This window comes from Microcaecilia unicolor, chromosome 4 (assembly GCF_901765095.1).
Source record: "Microcaecilia unicolor chromosome 4, aMicUni1.1, whole genome shotgun sequence".
Classification (NCBI taxonomy): domain Eukaryota; kingdom Metazoa; phylum Chordata; class Amphibia; order Gymnophiona; family Siphonopidae; genus Microcaecilia; species Microcaecilia unicolor.
Window position 1 is genome coordinate 275435359 of NC_044034.1, and position 24537 is coordinate 275459895.

General features: G+C 42.1%; 1 protein-coding gene across 6 annotated transcripts in view; it reads left to right on the forward strand.

The window, feature by feature from the left end:
• GPM6B (glycoprotein M6B) overlaps positions 1 to 24537 on the forward strand; it is a 277755-nt gene that overhangs the window by 239389 nt on the left and 13829 nt on the right. For all 6 annotated transcript variants that reach the window (XM_030201577.1, XM_030201574.1, XM_030201573.1 and 3 more), the window contains 2 exons: positions 9442 to 9598; positions 16798 to 16969. In XM_030201577.1, the coding sequence (XP_030057437.1) occupies positions 9442 to 9598; positions 16798 to 16969 (329 nt within the window). The remainder of the gene's footprint in view (positions 1 to 9441; positions 9599 to 16797; positions 16970 to 24537) is intronic.

A 24537-nucleotide genomic window follows, 5' to 3' on the forward strand; every position in this document is an offset into this window, starting at 1 on the left:
GATGACCATTGACCCCTGATGCAGGCATCATGCCAAAACATGGGTCATGTTGAATTCCTCAATAATATCTGCTTCCTTCACAATTTGGTCTTTGCCTGTGTACCATATTAGGGCCACGGCACAGTTTTTCCTATACATGTGTATTAAAATTGCTTTCTCATGCTTGGAGGTGGGATCATGAAGCAGAACAATTATTACCCATTTCCTTCCATATAAAATGTAAGATTCTTATGTACAGAGCCATTTATACTGGCACCTAATATTAGATTTCATACTCTGTCTATTGTATGTATGTATTTATTTATTTATTTTATTTTATTGCATTTGTACCCCACATTATCCCACCTATTTGCAGGCTCAATGTGGCTTACAGAGTGTTGTTATGACATAGTCATGACAGGATGCATGATAACTTGCATATCTGGCCCTCATTTTGTGAAAAACTATTTCACTTGGTCTTAGGACTGAGCCATCCTTTCAGAATTCCAAGGCATTAATTTAAACCTTTTTACTTCCACCAAAGCATTGATGCTTGCTATTGTGGAAGCTTTTCTTTGGAGTACCTTGGGCTGTGATCAGGGGCTCCTCTGTACTAGGGTTTCCAAGTTTAACATTGGACTTCCCCTAGTACTGTTTGCTAGTATTATATCCCTGTCAGTACTTTATTTGTAGGAAAAAAGGTACCAGTACTCATGAGTGGGGTCACCATCTATGGCTCTACCCATATGGTAGCCACACCCCTTATACTAGGCACATATAAACAGGCATCATTGAAAATATAAGTATAGGAGAAAAAATGTGATTTTTTTTTTCATTATAAATAATTTCTGTAAGCTGTTACAGCTCCAGGTACCCAGTGCAAAATAAGACAGCAGATGTAAATTCTCAAATTGGACATATTCCAAACACTAAAATGAAAATAAAATTATTTTTATACCTTTGTTGTCTGGTGACTTTGTTTTTCTGATCATGTTGGTCCCAGTCTCTGATTCTGCTGCTCTTTATGTGTTCCCTTAACTCCGTTTCCAGGGCTTCCTTTCCATTTGTTTCTTTACTTTCCTCCTTTCTTCTTCATTTTTTGCCCTACATCCATAGGTAAAAGCTGGGTCCTCCGCAGATTTGACTGGAGGAGGTATAGAGTGGATTCAGTTTTTGCCTATTTTCTCTATCAATGTACAGTTTTCCTCCTCTTTTCCCTTTCCCTTATCTCTGTCAGTATGCATCTCCTTCCTCTCTCTTCCCTCTCATCCATCCATGTCCAGCATTTCTCCTCTACCCCTCCATCTTTGTCCAGCATTTCTCCTCTACCCCTCCATCTTTGTCCAGCATTTCTCCTCTACCCCTCCATCTTTGTCCAGCATTTCTCCTCTATCCCTCCATCTATGTCCAGCATTTCTCCTCTATCCCTCCATCCATGTCCATCATTTCTCCTCTCTCCTTCCCTCCATCCATGTCCAGCATTTCTCCTCTCTCCTCCCCTCCATCCATGTCCAGCATTTCAACTCTGTTCCCTCCATCTGTGTCCAGAATTTCTCATCTCTCTTAAATCCATGTGCATCTCCTCTGTCTTCCCTCCCCTCCTCTCCATCCTTGTTCATCTCATTCCTCTCTTTCCTCCTCTCTATCCATGTCCAGAATTTCTCCTCTCCCTTCCAGTCCATCAGTGTGCATATCCTTCCTTCCTTTCTTTCCTTCCCTCCAACATTTCTCTTCCCTGCCTTCCACTCCATCCATGTGCATCTCCTTCCTGTCTTTCCTCTCCTCCATCCATGTCCAGCATTTCTCCTGCCCTCCCCTCCATCCATCCATGTCCAGCAACTCTCCTCTGGCCTCCCCTCCCATCCATGTCCAGCGATTCTCCTTTACCCCTATCCTTCTCTCCCCTCCATGTCCAGCGATTCTCCTTTGCCCCTATCCTTCCCTCCCCTCCATGTCCAGCGCATCTCATCTCTCCCCTGCCCTCTCCTTCCCTCCATGTCCAGCGAGTCTCCTTCCCTCCCCTCCATGTCCAATGAGTCTCCTCTCTCCCCTGCCCCGAGTTCATTCCAGCCCCACCTGCCTGCCCTCAGCTCCCTGACTTTCCGTTCGTGCCCCCTGCATTGAAATCTTTTATTTTACCAGAAGTCGCAGCGGTGAACTGGCAGTGAAAGCAACAGGCAGGCTCACCTCCTTGCTTCCCTTCTCTCTCAGCGTCCCACCCTTGTGGAAAGGAAATTACATCACAGGAAGGCGGGACGCTGAGAGGGAAGGGAAACGAGGAGGCGAGCCTGTTTACTGATTTCACTGCCGGTTCGCCGCTGCAACTTCGGGTAAAATAAAAGATTGCAACGCAGGTGGCATGAACAGAAAGGGAGCTGAGGGCAGGCATGTGAGCCGGCCTGAGAAAAAATGGGCCAGTATGCCATACCTGCACAAAAAAAGCACTGATCCCTGTGCAGTTTATTTCACATCAATTCCTTTATCTTTCTGTATTTTCTGTCCTTCCCAGTTTCTTCTCCAACTCTATTCTCGTTTTCCTTTAAACATTTGTGTAACAGTGCATTGTAAAAACACTTTGATTAGAAAAGGTGTTGAACTAAGTCTCTGAATAAACTAAACTGTTTGTGAAAGAACAATTATAGAAATTTGTCATAGTAAATCCAAAATAGCTCCAGTTTCAAAAAAGGGCCCATACTAAGTTAAAAACCCACCTGTGTCCAGTTTCAGAAGAGTTGAGCTGATTTAAGTACTCCTGAATGAAGAATCATGAAGAATCAAACTTTGTTTTATGAAGTAAATTTGACCAGAGGTTTAAATATGCAAAGCGTGGAGCTGTTAAAAATCTGAGATAGACAAAGGTACAGATTGGGGGAAGACTAAAAAACATTTCAATGCGTTTGAATATCTCGCACTGGCAGGTTGTTAATTGTAAAGTGGAAAGAGTTTGGCACCACCAGGATACTGCCTCAATCAACTGAGTTAAGGAAACCTAGGGCCCTGTTTACTAAACTGTGTTATAAGTGTGTGAGCGTTTTTAACGTGCGTTAACCATGTACATGCATTAACAGTGTACGTGCCTACTATATCATTATAGGCACCTACACAGCATGTGCGCTAATTGTAGGCGCATTAAAAACGCTATGTCTTAGTAAACAGGGCCCCTAGAAATTTATGATGGATAAAGGCCAAACTGTTTAACCAGTCTGCCCATCCATACCAACTATTTTCCTTCTCCCCCCCCCCCCCCCTTAGATTTTTAGATCGTATATACTTGAATAAAAAACAAGATTTTCTGGTAAAAAAAGGAACCAAAAATTAAATCTGTTTATTTTTGGGCCTACTCTTCCTCCCCTATGGCATCTGGCATTCCTGCCATTCCCTCCCTTCTTCGAGAGATCCTGCCATAGCCGGCTCCACTGGAACTCGCAGCAGCCATTTTCTGTATGGAGACAGCATGGCAAGAGTGCAGGGAGGAATCACTTCTGCCTCAGCTCACCACTGGACCATCAGGGCTGTAAGATAAGCCTGGGTGGGTGGCTTTGTCTGTACAATGGGAGTGAGTGCATGGGAATTTTCAGTTCAGAGGAGCAAGGGGGTGGAGCTAGCCACAGCAGGACATCTCGGAGAAAGGAGGAAGGAAACAGCAGGCATGCTGGATGCCACAGAGGAGAGAGTGAGGAGGAAGGAGAAAAAGGACTGCTTGAATATAAACCATCAGTTAATATTTGAGTTAATATTTTCCCCTGTAAAAGGGGGGGAAATGTTATCTCGGTTTATATTCAGTATATACAGTAACTAACATCCTAGGTGGTTAATAATAAAAACATGTACATCAAATTGACAATAGAAGAAAATAAGCAGCGTATAAACAAAACATACAACACACAAATGTCTATGGCAGGAATAAGGAACAAGCTTAATTTAAGATCTCTATGCTGCTTGTTCCATGCTTTCTTGAATTTAGAGTTTTCATCTTCATTAGTAGGCTGTTTCATACATCCACCACCATTTTTAATAAAGAAATATTTTACTTAAATTAGTCATTCGTCTGTCCCCATAACATTGTTAATTTCTATTTTTTAAGTGATTTGGAGAGGGTTTCAGGTTAGGACCTCTCTTATGCTGGTGGTGCTTGGTGTCTGCTGCTTTTTGATAGACTTAATCATGTAGTAGTATTGGAGATGTGCTACTGGAAAATGTACTTGTGTTTCAGATATCCAAGTCCATCTTAACAAAAGAGGATTCAGCTGGTTAGAATGGGCAATGATCAATCTAGCTGGATGCCAACATATTCAGGAGTTGGCTTTATTTAATATTTATGTTCAGCCAATTTGTAGATTGGGAATGTATTATAGATTGTATATGGATGACATTTAGTTTGATACTTGTCGATGGCCCCAAAGACAGGGTTATATAGCAGGTAGTAAAGGGCTTAAACAGTACAGATGTGGATATTATAGAATCACCTGTTTCAACCTGGATTGGTATGGCAGAGCAGATTTTCTTATTCCAAGTATCCACAATGTATTAAGATTGATGTCTGGGAATTGCCATTTGATTTACAGTTAAGAATTCTTGGAATCTAGATATTGTGATAGTCACATCCAGGATAGTTGGGTTAAGGCAGTTTCAGTCTGAAATACAAGTCCCAGAAGGCATTGCAGGCAAGGAGCCAGAGGGTGAGATGAAGAACCCGGACTGCTCTCCTAGGTGCAATCGGGGAAGGCATGGGTGTAAGCTGGCAGGTTGTGTAGAGTGGCTGCCACTAGGCGGAAAGAGAGTTAGGAACCCCTGTGTGCAGGAGCTCATCATTGGTCTCATTAGTCTAATGCTTAACTCAGCTGGTACGGGTGTGGGGAAGTTAATGGAAGGAGAATGATTGGTTGTGGTAGCTGAAGCCAGGGATTGATTAGGCAGGTGGGAAGGAGTCCTAGGAGTTCAGTCCAGGAGAGAGAAGCAGAAGGAGAGAAGCAGTTGCAGGCTGAAAACCCTTGGGCAGGGAGGTCCCTAAAGTACTGAAGCAGGCTGAAATTCCTTGGGGTGAGAGGATGTCCCAAAAGTATTGAATTCACTGTGAAGCTGATGCAGGGGAAAACCCTTGGGTAGAGGGAGTCTCTAAAGTATTGAACTCTCCTGAAGGTAAAGAGGATAGAAGGTAGAAACTGCTGCTTGGTGACTGAACTGTGATGATGAACTGAAAGAACTGTTTGTCTTGGGAATTGACCTACTGTTATTGTGCTCTGGATAAAGAGCCCAGACTGGAGCTGACTGTAAGCCTGTATTGAATCCTGGTATGTGCTGATAGCCTGCTGCTTAAAGGGGACTATTTGCCACACACTTTCAGGTGGCTTATATGTGCTTAAGATTGAAGGTGAATGCTGCTGTTGGAACTGTGTACTAGAAACCTGCATAGAATAAAAGTCCTTAAGATTGAAGTTACTGGTGGACATCTATTTCTTCATTGTACCGGGAGCCTGTGGCTGGAGGAGATTGTTCTATCCTTGGCTGCACATGAAAGGTACCTGGTTACAATATCAGTTGACATTATAATCATAAATGAAGGTGGCAGGTTTTTTTTTTTAATAGCTGACAAAGGTATGTGGGTTGAGACCTTTTTTTTATATAGACAAATTTATATTAGTGGTACAGACATTTGTGATTTAATTTCTGGATCAATGTAATGATATATATTTGGGGATACCAAGTTATAGTTACATAGTAGATGATGGCAGAAAAAGACCTGTATGGTCCATCCAGTCTGCCCAGCAACATAAACTCATATGTGCTACTTTATGTGTATACCTGACCTTGATGTATCTGCCATTTTCAGGGCACAGACCGTAGAAGTCTGCCCAGCACTAGCCCCGCCTCCCACCACTGGTGCTTCCATCCAATCTCTGCTAAGCTTCTGAGGATCCATTCCTTCTGAACAGAATTCCTTTGTTTATCCCATGCATTTTTTAATTCTGTTACCGTTTTCATCTCCACCACCTACAGCGGGAGGGCATCCCAAGTATACACCACTCTCTCCGTGAAAAAATACTTCCTGACATTTTTCTTGAGTCTGTCCCCCTTCAACCTCATTTCATGCCCTCTAGTTCTACCGCCTTCCCATCTACGGAAAAGGTTCGTTTGCGGATTGATACCTTTCAAATATTTGAATGTCTGTATCATATCACCCCTGTTTCTCCTTTCCTCCAGGGTATACATGTTCAGGTCAGCAAGTTTCTCATATGTCTTGTAACGCAAATCCCATACCATTTTTGTAGCTTTTCTTTGTACCGCTTCAATTCTTTTTACATCCTTAGCAAGATACGGCCTCCAAAACTGAACACAATACTCCAGGTGGGGCCTCACCAACAACTTGTACAGGGGCATCAACACCTCCTTTCTTCTGCTGGTCACACCTCTCTTTATACAGCCTAGCAACCTTCTGGCTATGGCCACCGCCTTGTCACGCTGTTTCGTCACCTTCAGGTCCTCAGATACTATCACCCCAAGATCCCTCTCTCCGCCTAACACATACGTCTCCCGTGGATTTCTACTCCCTAAGTGCATCACTTTGCATTTCTTTGCATTGAATTTTAATTGCAAAACCTTATACCATTCTTCTGCAGATCCTTTTTCATGTTTTCCACTCCCTCCGGGGTGTCCACTCTTACAAATCTTGGTATAATCCGCAAAAAGGCAAACTTTACCTTCTAACCCGTCTGCAATGTCACTCACAAATATATTGAAAAGAATCGGCCTCAGCACCGATCCCAGAGGCACTCCACTACTCACCTTTCCCTCATCCGAGTGAATTCCATTAACCACCACCCTCTGGCATCTGTCAACCAGTTCCTAATCCAGTTCACCACGTTGGGTCCTATCTTCAGCCTGTCAAGTTTATTCAAGAGCCTCCTGTGGGGAACCATGTCAAAAGCTTTGCTGAAATCTAAGTTGATTACATCTATAGCACGTCCTTGATTCAATTCTCCATTCACCCAGTCAAAGAATTCAATAAGATTCGTTTGGCATGATTTACCTTTGGTAAAACCATTTTTTCTCGGATCTTGCAACTTACTGGCTTCCAGAAAATTCACTATCCTTTCCTTCAGCATCGCTTCCATTACTTTTCCAATAACCGAAGTGAGGCTTACCGGCCTGTAGTTTCCAGCTTCTTCCCTATCACCACTTTTGTGAAGAGGGACCACATCCACTCTTCTGCAATCCCACGGAACCTCTCCCGTCTCCAAGGATTTATTAAACAAATCTTTAAGAGGACCTTACAGAATCTCTCTGAGCTCCCTCAGTATCCTGGGGTGGATCTCGTCCGGTCCCATGGCTTTGTCCACCTTTCGATTTTCAAGTTGTTCATACACACTCTCTTCTGTGAACGGTGCTATATCCACTCCATTCTCATATGTACTTTTGCCAATCAATCATGGTCCTTCTCCAGGATTTTCTTCAGTGAAAACAGAACAAAAGTATCTGTTTAGCAAATTTGCTTTTTCTTCATCATTATCTACATATCGGTTCGCAGCATCTTTCAGTCTCACAATTCCATTTTTAGTCTTCCTCCTTTCACAAATATACCTGAAGAAATTTTTGTCGCCCCTCCTTACGTTTCTAGCCATTTATTCTTCCGCTTGCACTTTCACCAGACGTATCTCTCTCTCTTGGCTTCTTTCAGTTTCATCCGATATTCCTCTCCGTGTTCCTCTTCTTGAGTTTTTCTGTATTTCATGAACGCCAACTCTTTAGCCTTTATTTTCTCAGCCACTTGCTTAGAGAACCAATATGGTTTCCTTTTTCTCTTGCTTTTATTTACTCTCCTTACATAAAGGTTTGTGGCCATATTTATAGCTTCTTTCAACCTGGACCACTGTCCTTCCACTTCTCGTATGTCCTCCCAGCGCATCAGCTCCTTCCTCAGGTATTCCCCCATTTTACTAAAGTCAGCGTGCTTGAAATCCAGGACTTTGGGTTTTGAGTGGCCGCCCTCCACTTCCGCTGTTATATCAAACCAAACTGTTTGATGGTCACTGCTGCCCAGGTGGACACCCTCTTGGACATTTGACACACTTATCCCCATTTGTGAGCACCAGATCCAGCGTCGCTCCCTCCCTTGTGGGTTCCGTCACCATTTGTCTGAGCAGAGCACTTTGAAAAGCATCCACGATCTCTCTACTTCTTTCCAATTCCGCAGATGGAACCTTCCAATCTATATCCTGCAGATTGAAATCTCCCAGCAACAGCACCTCTCTTCTTTCCCAACGTTTGAATATCTGTGATCAGATCTTTATCTAGTTTCTCCAATTGTGTCGGAGGTCTGTAGACAACACCCATATGGACAGAGATTCTATCATCTCTTTTTAAGATGATCCATAACTCTTCTTCCTTTCCCCAGGCCCCTATCATTTCAGTCACTGCAATATCATTTCTCACATACAGAGCTACTCCTCCACCTTTATGACCATCTCTATCCTTCCTAAATAGATTGCAACCTGGTACGTTTGCATCCCATTCATGGGAACCATTGAGCCACGTCTCCGTGATTGCAACAACGTCTAAGTCTGCCTGTAACATCAGGACTTGCAGGTCATGAACTTTATTGCTTAGACTGCGAGCATTTGTGGTCATCACTTTCCGTCTTTTATATATTACATTGTTTTCTGTTCAAAACGCTGCTGCACAGATTATTAGATGTGAGGCATTAACATACATTGTTTTCAGTTGGTTCAAAATGCTGCTGCACAGATTATTAGATGTGAGGCATTAACAGCATATGACTCCAATTCTACATTCACTACATTGGTTGCCGATATTTTAAACTTCGCTCCAAACGTATTGATTCATAAGGCTTTGCATTGTGAGGCATGGATCTGTAGCTCCTCAGTTTTGAAGGTTTATCATCCACCCAGAGCCTTGAGATCTGACAGACAATGTTAGATGTTCCATCTGTGTGACTTGCCTGTCTGGCGGAGTCCAGGGAGCAGATGATTAGTTGGCCCTCTAATGTGGAATGTTACTGATGGAATTATGACTCATAAATCACAATGTGATATTTCTGAAGATGTTACACATTTGTTTAAGCAAGCCTGTGATAATTTTTGTTAATGTTTGAGTGCTTATGTAATCTATTTAGAAAATCTATGCAGTGCCTTTGCTCCCTCTTTTATAAAGTAATGTTGATGACAGTAAAGTGTTAACACCTCACTGCTAAGGATATGCAGCAACCATATGATTTTATTTGTGTTTTAGAGATTTGAAGTGGTTTTATTGGACATTTTATTTTACCACTTTTACATAATCACAAACAGAATACTCAATTAACTAAAGTTTGTAAGTTTCTGTATGTAGCCCGCTTTGATTTTGATATGACCTATACATTTTATAAACAGCAAAATATTAGGAAAAAATGAGAGGAAGAATACGTTGAGGGAAACTAAGTCTTTAAGATTTTTTTTTCTGTTACAGAGTACAGTTGATGCAGTATGTCATCTACGGAATTGCATCTTTTTTCTTCCTGTATGGCATAATACTTTTGGCAGAAGGGTTTTATACAACAAGCGCCGTGAAGGAGTTGCACAGCGAATTTAAGACAACAGCCTGTGGTCGATGCATCAGTGGCATGGTAAGTTGCAGTACATTTAAAGTAGGCAGAACTGAGAGAAGTTTGTCACTGCTACACAAATGGCTTTCTTCTCTAATCATCATCCTTAAACTACTATTTACAAGAAACACTTTACATGCAATATTTTGAGACTACACACTAGGTTTGTTCAGGGGTTTTTTTTCCAGTTCTTCATTTCATAAGCATTTGAATCTTGAATCAATTTCTTGAGTAATATATTTTCCAGTTTGTGGTTTTGTTTCACCTTGTTGTGTTTTTAACCAGTCGGGTTAGGATTATCTGAATATGTCACCAATTCCTTGGTTTCTAGTCAACGGTTGTGAGCTCATGGGGTTTTGTTAGACTGCCAGAACACCATTACAGTATTTTTGGCAAGATTAATATTTAGGAAACGTTGGACTCTGAATATCAACTTCAGTCTTTTTTATGACATTTTCACTAGAGCTCAAAGTGATTTAAATGGCTAAGAAAGGCTCCTGGCTGTTTATTTTGATTTCTTTATTAGTTTTAAATTATAACATTCACAAAAGAACGCAATAACAGAAATTATTAGAAATTAAATCATTTCAGAAATTAGCATAAAGGAAAATATTCTCATTTTCATAGACCACTATCAGTGGGATCCAAGAATCAGAAATTAACTTAAAACACAATATCATCCTAAATTTTAGAACAGAGGCTAAACCAACAAATCACTTGTTCACGACTATTCAGAAGGCTTTCCTGCCCTCCTGCCTAGTCTTTTGATTTAGTGGGGTGGGGCATGACTTTTGTGCTGTAGTTTTGTTTTTTAGGTGGAGTGCATTTGGGTTGTCGCAGTAGCAAAAACCCCGAGCTACAGGAGCAATGGCTCATGGGGGATGAGCCAGGTCATTAAAGGTGGGTCGGGTGACCCAGAATAAATGTGTGGAGGTCCACATAGGCTAGGGCTCTTGCTGTCAGGATGGAGCCGGAAGAGGAAGAGTGCCAGTGATAGCAAGAAGTGGAAGTTGCAGCTTTGCTTTCATGGCGAGCTGCGGTTGCGGGGTGTTGATGTTATGCCTTTGACAGCTGTAGCTCGTGGGGGGGGGGGGGTAGGTTATTTACTGATGTAAACTATTTTGAAATTTGTTAAAAAATCAAGCTGTGGCCTATGGTTATCCCATAATTGTGTGTATGTGAGTTATTGATTGATGAGGTGTGGCTAGAGCAAGAAAGTAACTTGGGGGGGGGGGGGGTGAGCCTGGTAGAACTGGTCCCAGCTCCAAGTGTTAAGTTAGGACAGCAAAACAGCTGTCCTAACTTTATGCGCTGAGTTAACTGGACACTGATCTGATTATAGGCCAGTAACGGTTAACTTCCAGATCATTGGTCATACCCGGATATTCAGTGCCAGGAGCCACACATGCCCTGGCATTGAATAACCAGGGTTTAGTTGAGCCAGACTTTCCATCCACTTACTGCTTATGGGCTGAATATTGACCCGCATATTACCCTCAGTCTTTAACTATTTTAGACCCATTGGCCACTTTGGTTTTTGGAGCAGTAATTCTCTATTACTAATCTGGTCTACATTTGTGTAGTTCAGCTGTGATGTATCTATATAAGTTCTATGTAATACAGAGGCTGACCAACTTTTGGTTTTGGATACGGCACCGAAACTGGCTCAAAATCCTTTTTCCCTCCAGTTTCAGACTGTATTTGACATCTCAAATGATGAGTGGTTCTTGACTTTCAATAGGTAATGCCTGTTTTTACACAATTAAAAATCTTTAATTGTGTAGAAACAGGCATCACCTATTGATCAGTTCAGAAAGATGTAGGCAAATCATAGGTTAGAGACCTTCCCAAGAATAAAATCTCCAGTTCTTGTTTATGCTGAACCTATTATGTTTCATCCAGTCATTTACAGTTTAGTACATAAAATAGCATTAATTCAATTCCATACTTTTTGTTGACTATATTGGAATCTCAAACTGCTGGATTAAGTGTCAAATGCATGCTTTTCACTGAAACTCAACCAATTGACTTATGGAATCATATATACATTAAAAAGCACTGCAGACAATGTAGACCCTTGGGGTATGTCTGTAGGCAAGGAAAAATCTTTTCCAGCTAGAGATGGGAATCTCTATTCTCAAGATTTGAACAAAACCCAATTATATACCAGAGAGATCAATCTGGTGCAACTGGGATAATAATCTCATGCAGGGCTGCTGAGGCTTAGCTGGGCCCAGGGTAGGACCGCTGCTGCTGCCGCCCCTCCCCCAGATGCCGGGCGGGCCAAAGCCCAAAGTAGGGGGGGGAGGACGACACATTTTGCCCCACCAGCAGAAGTCTTCCCTCCAGCGCTGTTCTCTGCCGCATTGCCTGCCCAGTGCAGCTGCTGCTTCTCACGTCACACATGCTTGGTTTCATCAAAACCAAGCATGTGCGACGTGAGCGGAAGTAGGGCAGGCAATGCAGCGGAGAACTGCGCTGGAGGGAAGGCTTATGCTGACGGGGCTCGGGGACTTCTGCCACCCAAAGACATATGAGAAGACTTGAAAACCTGAACATGTATACCCTAGAGAAAAAGACGTATGTTTAAATCTGTTTATTGACAGAAAATTAGAGAGATATACATAATATTGTAACAAGGAACGATGACAATGCAACTCGTAACTGCCAGTCCTTCTTAGACATCAAGTAATTTTCTTTTCTTCCCCATTCAACTCTTCCCCTCCCGTCTTACCTATGTCCCCTTATTGATATTTCAATGTTTTAATGATGGCAACAATGCAAATTTAACATCAGTCAGAAAACTACTCCATTAACATGCATATTCTTGAGATAGGTAGTAAATACCAGATATACTATTACTAGGTGCCCATCATGACCAAATGATACCTTCCCCTCCCCCTCCCCTTCTTCCCCTTCCCCCTCCTATTCCCTGCCATACCTGCTCCTATGGGTTGAGGAGGTATAGGGGAGATATGATACAGATATTTAAATACTTGAAAAGCAGTAATATATAAATAAATCTTTTCCAGAGATGGGAAAGCAGGAGAACTAGAGGACATGAAGTTGAAGGGTGGTATACTTAAGAGTAACATCAGGAAATGCTTTTTTACTGGAAGGGTGGTGGTTGTCTGGAATACCCTACCAATAGAGATGGTGGAGAAAAACACTGACAAACAAGAGGGTCTCTATATAGCAGGGGGTTCTAAGCCCTCAGGGCACACCCACCCAGTCAAGTTTTCATGAATATGCATGAGAGAGATTTGCATGTACTGCCTCCATTGTATGCAAATAGATCTCATACATATTTGGGAAATCCTGAAAACCTGACTGGATTACAGCCCTCAAGAACTGAAGTTGCCCATCCTTAAATTAGCAGGTACATTACCTTCTTTCAAAGATATATTAACAATAGACACAGCTAAACAAATGTCATTGCTTAGTACCTTAAAATCATCCACAGAACACTGATCAACAGTACTATAAGTGTTCCTAAGAGAGAATATTATTCTCAAGACCTGATCTTTAACATACTTAGAAGCAGGGGTTCTCAACCCAGTCCTCGGAGCATACCCAGCCAGCAAACAGGATGCTAGGAATTATTAGGAAAGGGATGGTGAATAAGATTTAAAATACTATAATGCCTTTGTATTGCTCCATGGTGCGTCCACACCTTGAGTATTGCGTTCAGTTCTGGTTGACGTATCTCAAAAAAGATATAGTGGGATTAGAAAAGGTTCAAAGAAGAGTGACTAAAATGATAAAGGGGACGGCAATCCTCTTGTATGAGGAAATGATAAAGAGGTTAGGGCTCTTAAGCTTGGAAAAGAGACGGCTGAGGGGAGATATGATTGAGGTCTACAAAATCCTGAGTAGTGTAGAACGAGTAGAAGTAAATCAATTTTTTTTTTACTCGTTCCAAAAGTACAAAGACTAGGGGACACTCGAGGAAGCTACATGGAAATACTTTTAAAACAAATAGGAGGAAATATTTTTTCACTCAATGAATAGTTAAGCTCTGGAACTCTTTGCTGGAGGAGGCGGTAGCAGTGGTTAGCGTATCTGGGTTTAAAAAGGTTTGGACAAATTCCAGGAGGAAAAGTTCATACTCTGCTATTGAAACAGACATGGGAAACAACTGCTTGCCCTGGGATTTGTAGTATGGAGTGTTGCCACGATTTGGGTTTCTGCCAGATACTTGTGACCTGGCTTGGCCACTGTTAGAAAAACAGGATACTGGGCTAGATGGACCATTGGTCTGACCCAGTATGGCTACTCTTATGTAAATCTAGCTCATGTAAATTCATTGTGGATATCCTGACAACTTGATTGGCTGGGTTTGCCAAAGAACCTGGTTGAAAAGCACTGTTTAAAGGAATCCCATAAAGGAAAAGGGAAATGGGTCTTGATATACCACCTTTCTGAGGTTTTTGCAACTACATTTAAAGCGGTTTATATATATTCAGGTACTTATTTTGTACCAGGGGCAATGGAGGGTTAAGTGACTTGCCCAGAGTCGCAAGGAGCTGCAATGGGAATCGAACTCAGTTCCCCAGGATCAAAGTCCACTGTACTAACCACTAGGCTACTCCTCCACTAAAGATGAAATGTATTTAGAAATTGCTTCCAAGTTAGTACTGCTCAACTTAGATTTTCTCAGTCAACAAGTTAAAAACAACTGCAAATATTAGCAGCAGGTATTTTGATTTAAATGGAAGGGATCTCAATTCACTAGTGCACAAAATAGAAGCAGATATTCTCAAGAGGTTTTCTTCTACCTTAAAAAGTAACTATAACCAGCTTAATTATAATATTTTATAGGTTGTTCTGGTGCTAAAGTTCAAGCCATCCAGAGCTGGAAGAACTCTACCCTGAAAATGATACATTTTACTTGCATCAAGTTTTGAACATTGTTTTTAATCAGTAGCCACCTGAACCAGATTAAAACACTGGCCAAGGTTCTGGAAGAACCTCAATGGTGGTGTATACTAGAGAAACCTGAGGTGAATACATACCGTGTTATGCAGGGAGCTGTGGTCTTTGTGTCCTGGCCAAAATTGCTGCTACAGAGTCTGGGCTACATAGAGGGGTCTGACCAAAAGTTCATCAAGCACAGTATTTAGTAAGCTGAAGTGGATGGTGTCTATCAGTGATTTTTAGATGATTGTGCAGAGCCTGGTAAGAACTAGAATAGATTACTGCGATTCTCTTTATGTTGGCATGTCAGCTGCCAGATTCAAGGCCATGCAGGTCATCCAGAACCCTGCATCACATTTAATTGTGGGTGTTCAGAAATCAGACCACATCATCCCAGTTTTGAGTGGCATCTACTCTATATTTCACTAAAATAATGGAAGCTTTGGTTACCAAGCAATTGGAGTCATATTTAGACCAGTTTGACTTATTGCGTGATGCACAATCAGGTTTTTGTACTAATTATACTACGGAAACTCTATCACATTATTGGATCATGTAAGAACTCTTATAGGTAAGAAACCAGGAGCCCTTGTTATGCAGCTAGACTTGTCCAGTGCCTTCGATTTGGCAGATCATTTAGTTCTGTTGGAAATCTTGGGCAGGTTTGGCAGAACTGTTTGATTTGTCATCGCCATCAGGTGTACCTCAGGTTCATCCCTGTCACCAATCATGTTTAATGTCCTGATGTCATTGTTGGGTAGATTCTTAGAGAAAGAAGGTTGTAAGAGCTATATATATGTGGATAATATCGCTATCATATTTCCAGTCCTCACTGATTTACAAGATGTTTATACCGCAATTTCCCTGCTGTCTTATTTCCAATTAGATGTCCTCCCATTATTTGAAACCAAAAACAAAACTGTATTTTTGTTAATCTAAACAAAATCGATTCAGGAACCAAAATCTACTCTGATCATTGATGGGGAAAGTTTTACTCTGGAAAATCTATAAAGATAATTGGGTATTATCTTGGACAGTAGTCTTATTCTGGAACCTCAGATAAATTCTCTTGTTAACAATTCTTTTTACATTATGAGAAAGTTAAGAGCCGTTCGTAAATTTTTACCAATTAATCAGTTTAGACTTGTAGTTCAGTCACTTATTCTTAGCAGACTTGACTACAGTAATATTATCTATGTGGGACTGCCAAAATATTTACTGAAAAAAACTACAAAGAATTCAAAATGTAGTAGTTCGTTTGATCTACTCCCTTAGAAAATCAGATAGAATTACAATTTATTATAGTAAATTGCATTGGCTTCCAGTTGAGGCCTGGATAAATTTCAAACTAGATGTATGTTATAGAAAATTGTGCAGGGATTAGTACCACAATATCTAATTTTGCTTGTATACCATGCACTAGGAAGAAAATTTATACAACACCCGTAATTGTCTTCTGTCTGATTTTTTTTTTTTGAACCCCAAGGGCATTTCTAGGACGAAACATTGCATTTGCGTGTTTGCATATCAGGCAGCTACGCTTTCAATATTTTTCCCTATTCAATTACAATGTTTGTTATGATATATTTAAAAAGGGCCTAAAGACGTTATTGTTTTCTCAATATATGGATAATAGTGTGTGTCAGTTTTGTCATATCCCCTTTGAAAATGTTACATCCTAGACGTTCTGTGGTCTAGTATCTTTCTGTAATCTGCTATGAACTATGCAAATTAAATTAGCGGAATATAAGAAAAATAACTGTATATATAACTTTTCAAAGACTTAACAAAGATCTGGGTTTTCTATCCCATTACTGCTTTGTCACCCTCTTATCAGCCATCCATCTCCCTGACTCTCACCCACCCAGCTCTCCCCGTTTCTCACCTAACATACTCCACCCTCTTCCTGTGAGACTGTCATTGGAATGCTTTTGTGTTCCACTTATATATTCTGATATTTGTCAACATTTGCTTATTTCTGATGTGAAGAACGGTTACTTTCGAAAGCTAATCAAAAAATGTATTGTTAGTCCAATAAAAAAGTATCGTATTTTCTTTTTACTGTTTTATTTCTATTTATTACCTTTAAAATGGACTAACACGGTTGCCACATTACTTCACCTTTACACAAATTGTCTATGTGCAAGAGATTCTTATTACCTTCAAAGTTTAAACTGGGCTTTGTGGATTTTAAAGATAACCTATAATAGTGTAGGTTTTGCATTTTTGTTTTATTTCAAAGTCCTCTGATATTGGTATATATGAAAATAATGTGGTGATCCCTTTTTTTTTCTATGCCCCAGTTTGTTTTCCTCACCTATGTGCTCGGTGTAGCCTGGCTTGGTGTCTTTGGATTTTCTGCTGTGCCTGTCTTCATGTTCTACAACATATGGTCATCCTGTGAAGTCATCAAGTCCCTGCAGTCAAATGCCACTGCTTCAGGAGACCAGATCTGTGTGGATATACGGCAATATGGTATTCATTTTCATCCTTATAGTAAATTGTTCATCCTTGCTACCAATGGTAGCAAGGTCTTGTGTAGTGGTGTTTTGAGTTTTCATATATTGTGAGATAGGAAAGGGTGGCAAAACAATGCAATTTAAAAAACAAAAACGCACTTCACACTACAAGATATATGTATCAAACAAATAGCAATGAATATCAAAATATGTGTGGCATTAGCATAAACAATTCCTTAAGAGGCTATAAAAATTGTTTTGTTTAAAGGTGTACAATCGCCATACATTTGCATTGGTGTTTTTCTGAGTCTTTGCCATGTGTGGGTTTTGGTATTGCTGGGCTGGGCAGGCATTCAATTGGCAAGCTTTTTGGTAAGAGCTGTACTTCACAAACTCCTTTGCATGTTAATACACAATTTTGAAAGACAAAATAGGTTGCATAGCAAAGGAAAATCATCATCTTGGACTACTACCTCCATCGTGTCTGAACATACCAGGAGAAGGAAACAGATCACATTTCCCTATTAATTTTATTTATATGTGGCATTGGTGCAAGGAACATTCTAATTTGCATAATATTTAAAGATATTAAAATGCTATATGTGCTTTGGTCTTGGTTGTGTTTTCTTGGAGGGGATTGAAAAATAGGCACCAGCTCTTTGGGTGCTTGAGTACCCTTAATGTTCTCTAGTGCAGTTATTTATTTATTTATAGCATTTATAGCCCACAATATTCCCACCCATGGGCAGGCTCAATGTGGCGTACAACAGTCTATAAAAACATACAACAATTCATCAAACAAACAATTAATGTCATAAAAGGGTAAGGGAAATAGCTAAGGAGGGAAAAGGGGAAAGAGTAGGGGTGAACAATTTGTTGCTACGTCAGTTGGAATTCAGAAGGAAGAGATGCCAGGCGGGTTTGAAGGAAGGTCTTGAGGCGCTTCTTGAAGTTCGGGTGATCAGGAGTAAGTTTGACCAATTGAGGCAGCCCATTCCACAATTGAGTGCTGAGAGCTATGTGCAGCAGAGCAGCAATAGAAAGCAGGAAGTACTTCTGTTTCCTAGGCTGCTGCTTCTGCCTCCCACTGCAGCTGATTGGCTGGCTGTGTTTGGCCAATGGGCTGCAGGAGGGGGAGCAAAGCTACATCAGGTATGGGGGTAGATTAATGTTTTGCCTTATTCTATCAGTGGGGAGAATAAAGAATTAGACTGAGAAGGGATAAAACAACTGAGAAGTGGCTGGCTAGCAGAGGAATATTAGGGGGCTAGCAAGGGGTAAGAGAATTGAAAAGAGGTGCTGCGAAGAGCTGTAAGGCAAGAGACTGGGTGATGGGGTCAGAGGCTGGGAGGGGAGCTGTGGAAGAGTAGATAAGGCTGTAAGGGTGAGGGTTGCTGAAAGAAGCAGCAGGTCTAAGATGGAGAAAGTGGGTGGAGGGAAGGGGACATCATCTGGGAGAGGAAGAAGAGTAGACAGATGGGCTAAAGGACACAAGCATAAGGGAGCAGAGTTACCATAAGGGACTAGGAAAAGGACAAAGGTTGTGAAAGCAAAAGGAAGGTCATGGTGACGAGAACAGACATGAAAGTAAGAAAATCAAGAGAAAAGGCAGGAATGGAATTGAAGGAGGTGAGAGATAGGAAGAAAGGGAAATTATATAGAAATGAGAAGAAGACAATCATTGTTAAGAGAAGGAATGTGAAGGCAAAGAGGAAACTAGAGAAGACCAAGAAGAAGCAGGCACAGTGGATAGAAGTCAAACTGCAAACATAAAGGTTGCAAAATTGTTTAAAGTTTAAAAATTTATTTGCTGTGCTGGGAGGCAGCTGATATTCTATCCATTTCCACTCCTATGGTCTTGTGGATAAATAAATAATTTTACTTGAGGGACTTGGAGAGTCAGGATTGTGGCAGTAATGGGATACCACAGCCTGAAATATCTCCTAAGAATTGCTCCTCTTTGATATCTTTGTAATAATCCAGATATACTCTGAAATCTTCTTCCCAGGGTGTGGCGGTGGCCAAAAAGCAAACAGGATGCTAGGAATTATTAGGAAAGGGATTGAAAATAAGATTAAGAATATTGTGATGCCTCTGTATCACTCCATGGTGTGACCTCACCTTGAGTATTACATACAATTCTGGTTGCCGTATCTTAAGATATAGCAGAATTAGAAAAGGTTCAAAGAAGGATGACCAAAATTATAAAAGGGATGGAACTTCTCTCATATGAGAAAAAGCTAAGGAGGTTAGGGCTCTTCAGCTTGGAAAAGAGATGGCTGAAGGGAGACATGATAGAGGTCTACAGAATCCTGAGTGGTGTAGAATGAGTAGAAGTGAATTGGATTTTTTTTTTACTCTTTCAAAAAGTACAGAGTAGGGACACTCAATGAAGTTACATGGAAATATTTTTATAACAAATAGGAGGAAATATTTTTTCACTCGATCAATAGTTAAGCTGTTGAACTCTTTGCCAGAATATGTGGTTATAGCAGTTAGCGTATCTGACTTTAAAAAAGGTTTGGACAAATTCCTGGAGGAAAAAGTCCATAGTCTGCTATTGAAATAGACATGGGGGAAGCCACTGCTTGCCTTGGGATCAGTAGCATGGAATGTTGCTACTATTTGGGACTCTGCTAGGTAATTGTGGCCTGTATTTGCCACAGTTGGAAGCAGGGTACTGGGCTAGATGGACCATTGTTCTGACCCAGTATGGCTATTCTTATGCTCTTATGAGAGGACATATGGTTAAGATTCAAATTGAGTGGTATGCCATCTACCCTTGTTACAAACATTGGGTTGAAGCAGCCCAATGAGCCCACTTGGCCCATTGCTGCAGCCTCCCAAAGAGCCTCCCATGGCAGCAGGGATAGGTGATAAGAGAGATGGGTGGTGTTTAGTGGGATATATACACCTTATCCTTTCAACATGATAGGTTTCATGGTTTGGTCTCCCTCCTGGCTCAGCTTCTGAGTATTGACTTCTTTTCTCATTCCCAGCACAGTTCTACTGCTCTGTGTGGCTATGTAGGGTGCCATTAATAAGGGGTTTTTCCCATACTGATGCCCCTCTGTGGTGTCTGTCCATGTCATGTGGGCAGGGGAAAGAGAGGTTGAAGGTTTATGGTGCTGGATTGAAGGTGGGAGAGAGAGGAGATAAATTTGTAGGAGGAGAGAGAAAGGGGGTTGTTATGCTGTAGTCATTGTCACTAATAAAAGGAGGGATGGGGTGCTGTGCCAAAGCTAACACCTCCAAATGGGGTGACAATTTTCATTTTTGCACAGAGCATTAGTTAGCTTACAGCCAGGCTAGCCACTCACTCTGTGGCCATTAGAGCGTTATCAGATGGGTTGTCATGCAGCGGGTCGAATTGAATGCATATTTGTGTCCAGGGCTTCTGGATCATATCAGGATTTTCCACTTAGCATGTGATATCTGGACTTAGGCTGAGGGCAGGAAGCACTGTGTTCAGTTGTAGAACTGATGGCTTTATTTATTTATTTATTTATTTATTTATTTATTGCATTTGTATCCCACATTTTCCCACCTTTTTGCGGGCTCAGTGTGGCTTATAATATGAAATGAATGATGGAAATACAATTTGTTACAAATTGGTTATGAATTACATTGTGCAGAGTTATGCAAGACAATCGAAGTGTCGTTAAGGAATGTAACAATGGGACACAAACATTGGAAGGAGACAATGGGAGCTTAGAGGGCAATATTAAGGCATAAAAACATATGGTATACATATTTCTGTGAGTAAAGGTATGAGTGATGTGAGATAACGGAGGATGAGAGTTCAGAAGTGGATGTATGATGCATTAATGAACAGTAAGTGTGGACTTTGTGTTTTGGCTCTTTCCGTACATTTTTTCAAAAAGATGGGTCTTCAATAATCTGCGGAAGGAAGCTTGCTCGTGGATCGTTCTTAAGTTGTGCTTCAGTATGCAGGTGGTGAAGAGATTTGTAGGGGCTCTTGGCCTGGATCTTGCTGCAGGAAATGGAAAGAGTCACACATCTGTGAATAAATGAATGGTCTCGGGGAATAGATGTGCTAGGACTCTGGGAAGGGGGAGCAGAAAAGTGATCATAGCTGTAGAAATGACAGAATAATAAATTGACATGATGCTGAATCTGCTGAGTGAGTGGGGGGGGGGGGGGGGGGGATGGGTGAGCCCTAGCCTGCTAGGGAGGTGCAAGGGGGAACCTAATGGGGAGAGGAACTACTGTAGGAGGAGGGAGCACAACTGATCAGCTCAGGAGGAAGCAGTGAGCAGAGAATTGAGGATGGGAGAGTAGAGCAGAGGGAGTAAGTACCCAAGTATATGTAGCCTTAAGAAAAAAGGGGGTGGGTTAAGAACTAATTGGGGGGTGACCTGTGAGAAAGTATGTGATATGAACAGGTTTGGAAGGGATAGGTAATGATGTAGATGGGCTGTGGAGGAAAGAAGAATGAAGTGGAGGAAATCTGGTTTGGGTGAGCTAGATTGGGGAGGAAGTGAGGTTGATGGAACTTTCATGGCTTCCCTAGCTCTTCGCCATGTGAATCCTCCCTGTGTGTGCATCACCTCCTGTTCTGTGTACGTAAATATGACCTGACCAGTTGATCCTATAACATACCATGCTTTTTCTTTCTTTTTTTTTTTTTAACAGCCATTTTGTTTTTTACAGCTATTTTGAAAAATTAACTCCTATGGTTGGAAATATCAAAGGTTCATATAGCAGTACTCCATTTTATGTTCCATTCTGTACATTTATCCAAAGTGATTATAAGCATACTAGGAAAAAATGCCCGTTTCTGAGCGCAATGAAACGGGCGCTAGCAAGGGGCCCCCTCCCTCCGTCCCTCCGAGCTACTTGCCTTGTTCGCTGTGGCATTTCCGTTTTGGCCCTCGTCGAGTGTCATAGCTCCGCCCTCGACGTCATGACGTTTTGACGCGAGGGCGGTGCAGACACTCCAGTGCACACCGGATATCTCGGGCGCCTCAACTTCCGTGGAGGCTTCAGAACGTTGGGGTTGCCTTTTATATAGAGAGATTAGTTATTACGCAGTTAAAATCCAGTACTCATGTGATCTATTACATACAAATGAGTGGTTCAAATTAGGGCTGCATTTCAATTAAAATTTTAATCACAATCACACAATTAAAAGTATGTTTTCTCCACTGCAGCTCCTGTGACTATGGGCAAGTCACGTCATAACTTTAATCATGTGATTAATCACGATTACAATTTAAAAAATTAAAAAAATAAAAAGTAATGAAAAGATAAGAAATACAAATTGAAAATTGCAAATTAAAGAATCTAAAAAAGCATGCAGAATAGCTATAAACAGCCTTACAGTTTTCACAACCTACAGATACCGGAAATCAGATCACCCAAGAATCCGGAACTCCAAAAATTGCGACTTCCAGACCGCTTGAGAATACAGACTCTCTCCTGCCCCCCTCCCCATCACAAACACGGCTTGGTGTCTTTTTTTTTTTTTTTTTTTTTTCCCAGCCTTGCCTGTTTGCTCTGAGACCTCCCCCCTTCCTGTTCCCTCCTTCCTTCCTTCCTGTCCTTCTTCCCTGCACAGTCATGTGTCTTTCCCCACACCCAGCCCTGCCACTTGCTCTCTGAGGCCCCTCCTGTGGCTATTCGTCCCTCCTTTCCCTCCCTCCTCGCATGGTCAGCCATCTTTTTCCCACACCTGGCTCTGCCCACTTGCTCTCACCTGTTCCTGAAATCTTCGTGCTGCAGTGCCAGCAGCAGCCTTACTCATAAGCTGTCTCTGGCATGCACCGTGCCTTCCTCGCGCCCCCTTCTGATGCAACTTCCTGTTGCTGGAAGGGCAGGACAGGTCAGCAGGTAAAGACATTGTGCATGCTGGAGGCAGCCTGTGAATAAGGCTGCCACTGGTGCTACAGCATGAAGATTTCAGGAACAGATGAGAGCAAGCAAGCAAAGCCTAGTGTGGGGAAAATGATGCGCAGTTGCAGGGAGGGCGGGAGGGAAGGAAGGAAGGAAGGAGATGTAGTCACGGGCGGGGGCCTCAGAGAGCATGCAGGCACTGTTTCATGTTAATGTAGCAGCCTGATGACTTTGCTCCTGAACCAGACTACCCTATTCTTGCCTGCTTCCAGTGACCTTCATCCCTCCTGGGGCCTTTATAGCTGTCCTACTTCAGTGGCAAAAGCTTCCAATGCAGTGCATTTCAGGATAAAAATAAACATTGATTTCCACATAGATATTGCTGTAGACGATAGGGATGGGGTAGTTAGAAGCCCATTCTGTACAGTCATTTTCACCATAGTTCATAAAAACTAAATACTGTCATTTTTATTTCTGATTCAGATCCTGCCTGAGAATCCAAAAATCCATACTGACCCAATCCCGGAGCAGTCTGGATTTTTGGACTTTTACTGTACATCAGAAAAGCATGCCTAGTTGAAATGACTTAATCCTTAATCTCTTCAACAGAGCCTACAAAAGTCACCCTCAATGAAACAAATCATTCCTTAAACCACCCAAGTACACCAAAACACCTCTCACACGACCTTACCTAATACCTTTCTACCTAAATTCCTCTTCCACCTCAGCTTATGATCGACTGTTTTCTTAAATCATGTAATGACGTTCTCATTTCCATACTCTGTAAGCCACATTGAGCCTGCAAAAAGGTGGGAAAATGTGGGGTGCAAATACAATCTCTCTATATAAAACGCACCTCCAACGTTCCATGAAGCCTCTTTTAGCCAAAAGTGAAGGGGGTGAGATCCCATTGTGTCTGCCCCGCCCACGCGTCAAACGTGATGACGTCGAGGGCGGAGCAATGACACTCAACCAATCCCATCGCTCGGCAGCGAAGCGTCAGGGAAGGAGGTGGCGCTCTCGGCGTCTAGCCTTCCCTTCGCTGTGTTCCGCCTTCTTCTGACGTCAAGGATGACGTCAAAAGAAGGCGGAACACAGCGAAGGGAAACCTAGACGTCGGGAGCGCCGCCTCCTTCCCTGACGCTTCGCTGCCGGAACCGCCACGGAGGTAAATTTTAAAATAAGAAAAAAAAAAAAAAAAAAACCCCGATGCATGGATGCGAAGGGGGGGGGGCATGGATGCGAAGGGGGGGGCATGGATGCGAAGGGGGGGAGGAGAAGAGGGCGGGCCAGGCTGGGACATGGGAGAGAGAGGAGCATGGATGCGAGGGGGGGTCATGGAAGGGAGAGAGGGGACTTGCTGGAAAAGGATGAATGGAGGTGGCAGGGGACAGAGGAGCATGGATTGCAAGGCAGGCCTCAGGCAGAGAGGGGAAATGCTGGATAGGGATGAATGGAGGGGACAGATGGGCATATATGGATTGCAGGGCAGGGCTCAGGGAAAGGGGAATTGCTGGATAGGGATGAATGGAGGGGACAGATGGGCATGGATGGATATGGATTGCAGGGCAGGCCTCAGGCAGAGAGGGGAAATGCTGGAAAGGGATGAATGGAGGGGGCAGGAGACAGAGTAACATGGATGGCCATGGATTGGGAGGGCAGGGCTCAGGGAAAGGGGAATTGCTGGATAGGGATGAATGAAGGGGACAGATGGGCATGGATGGATAT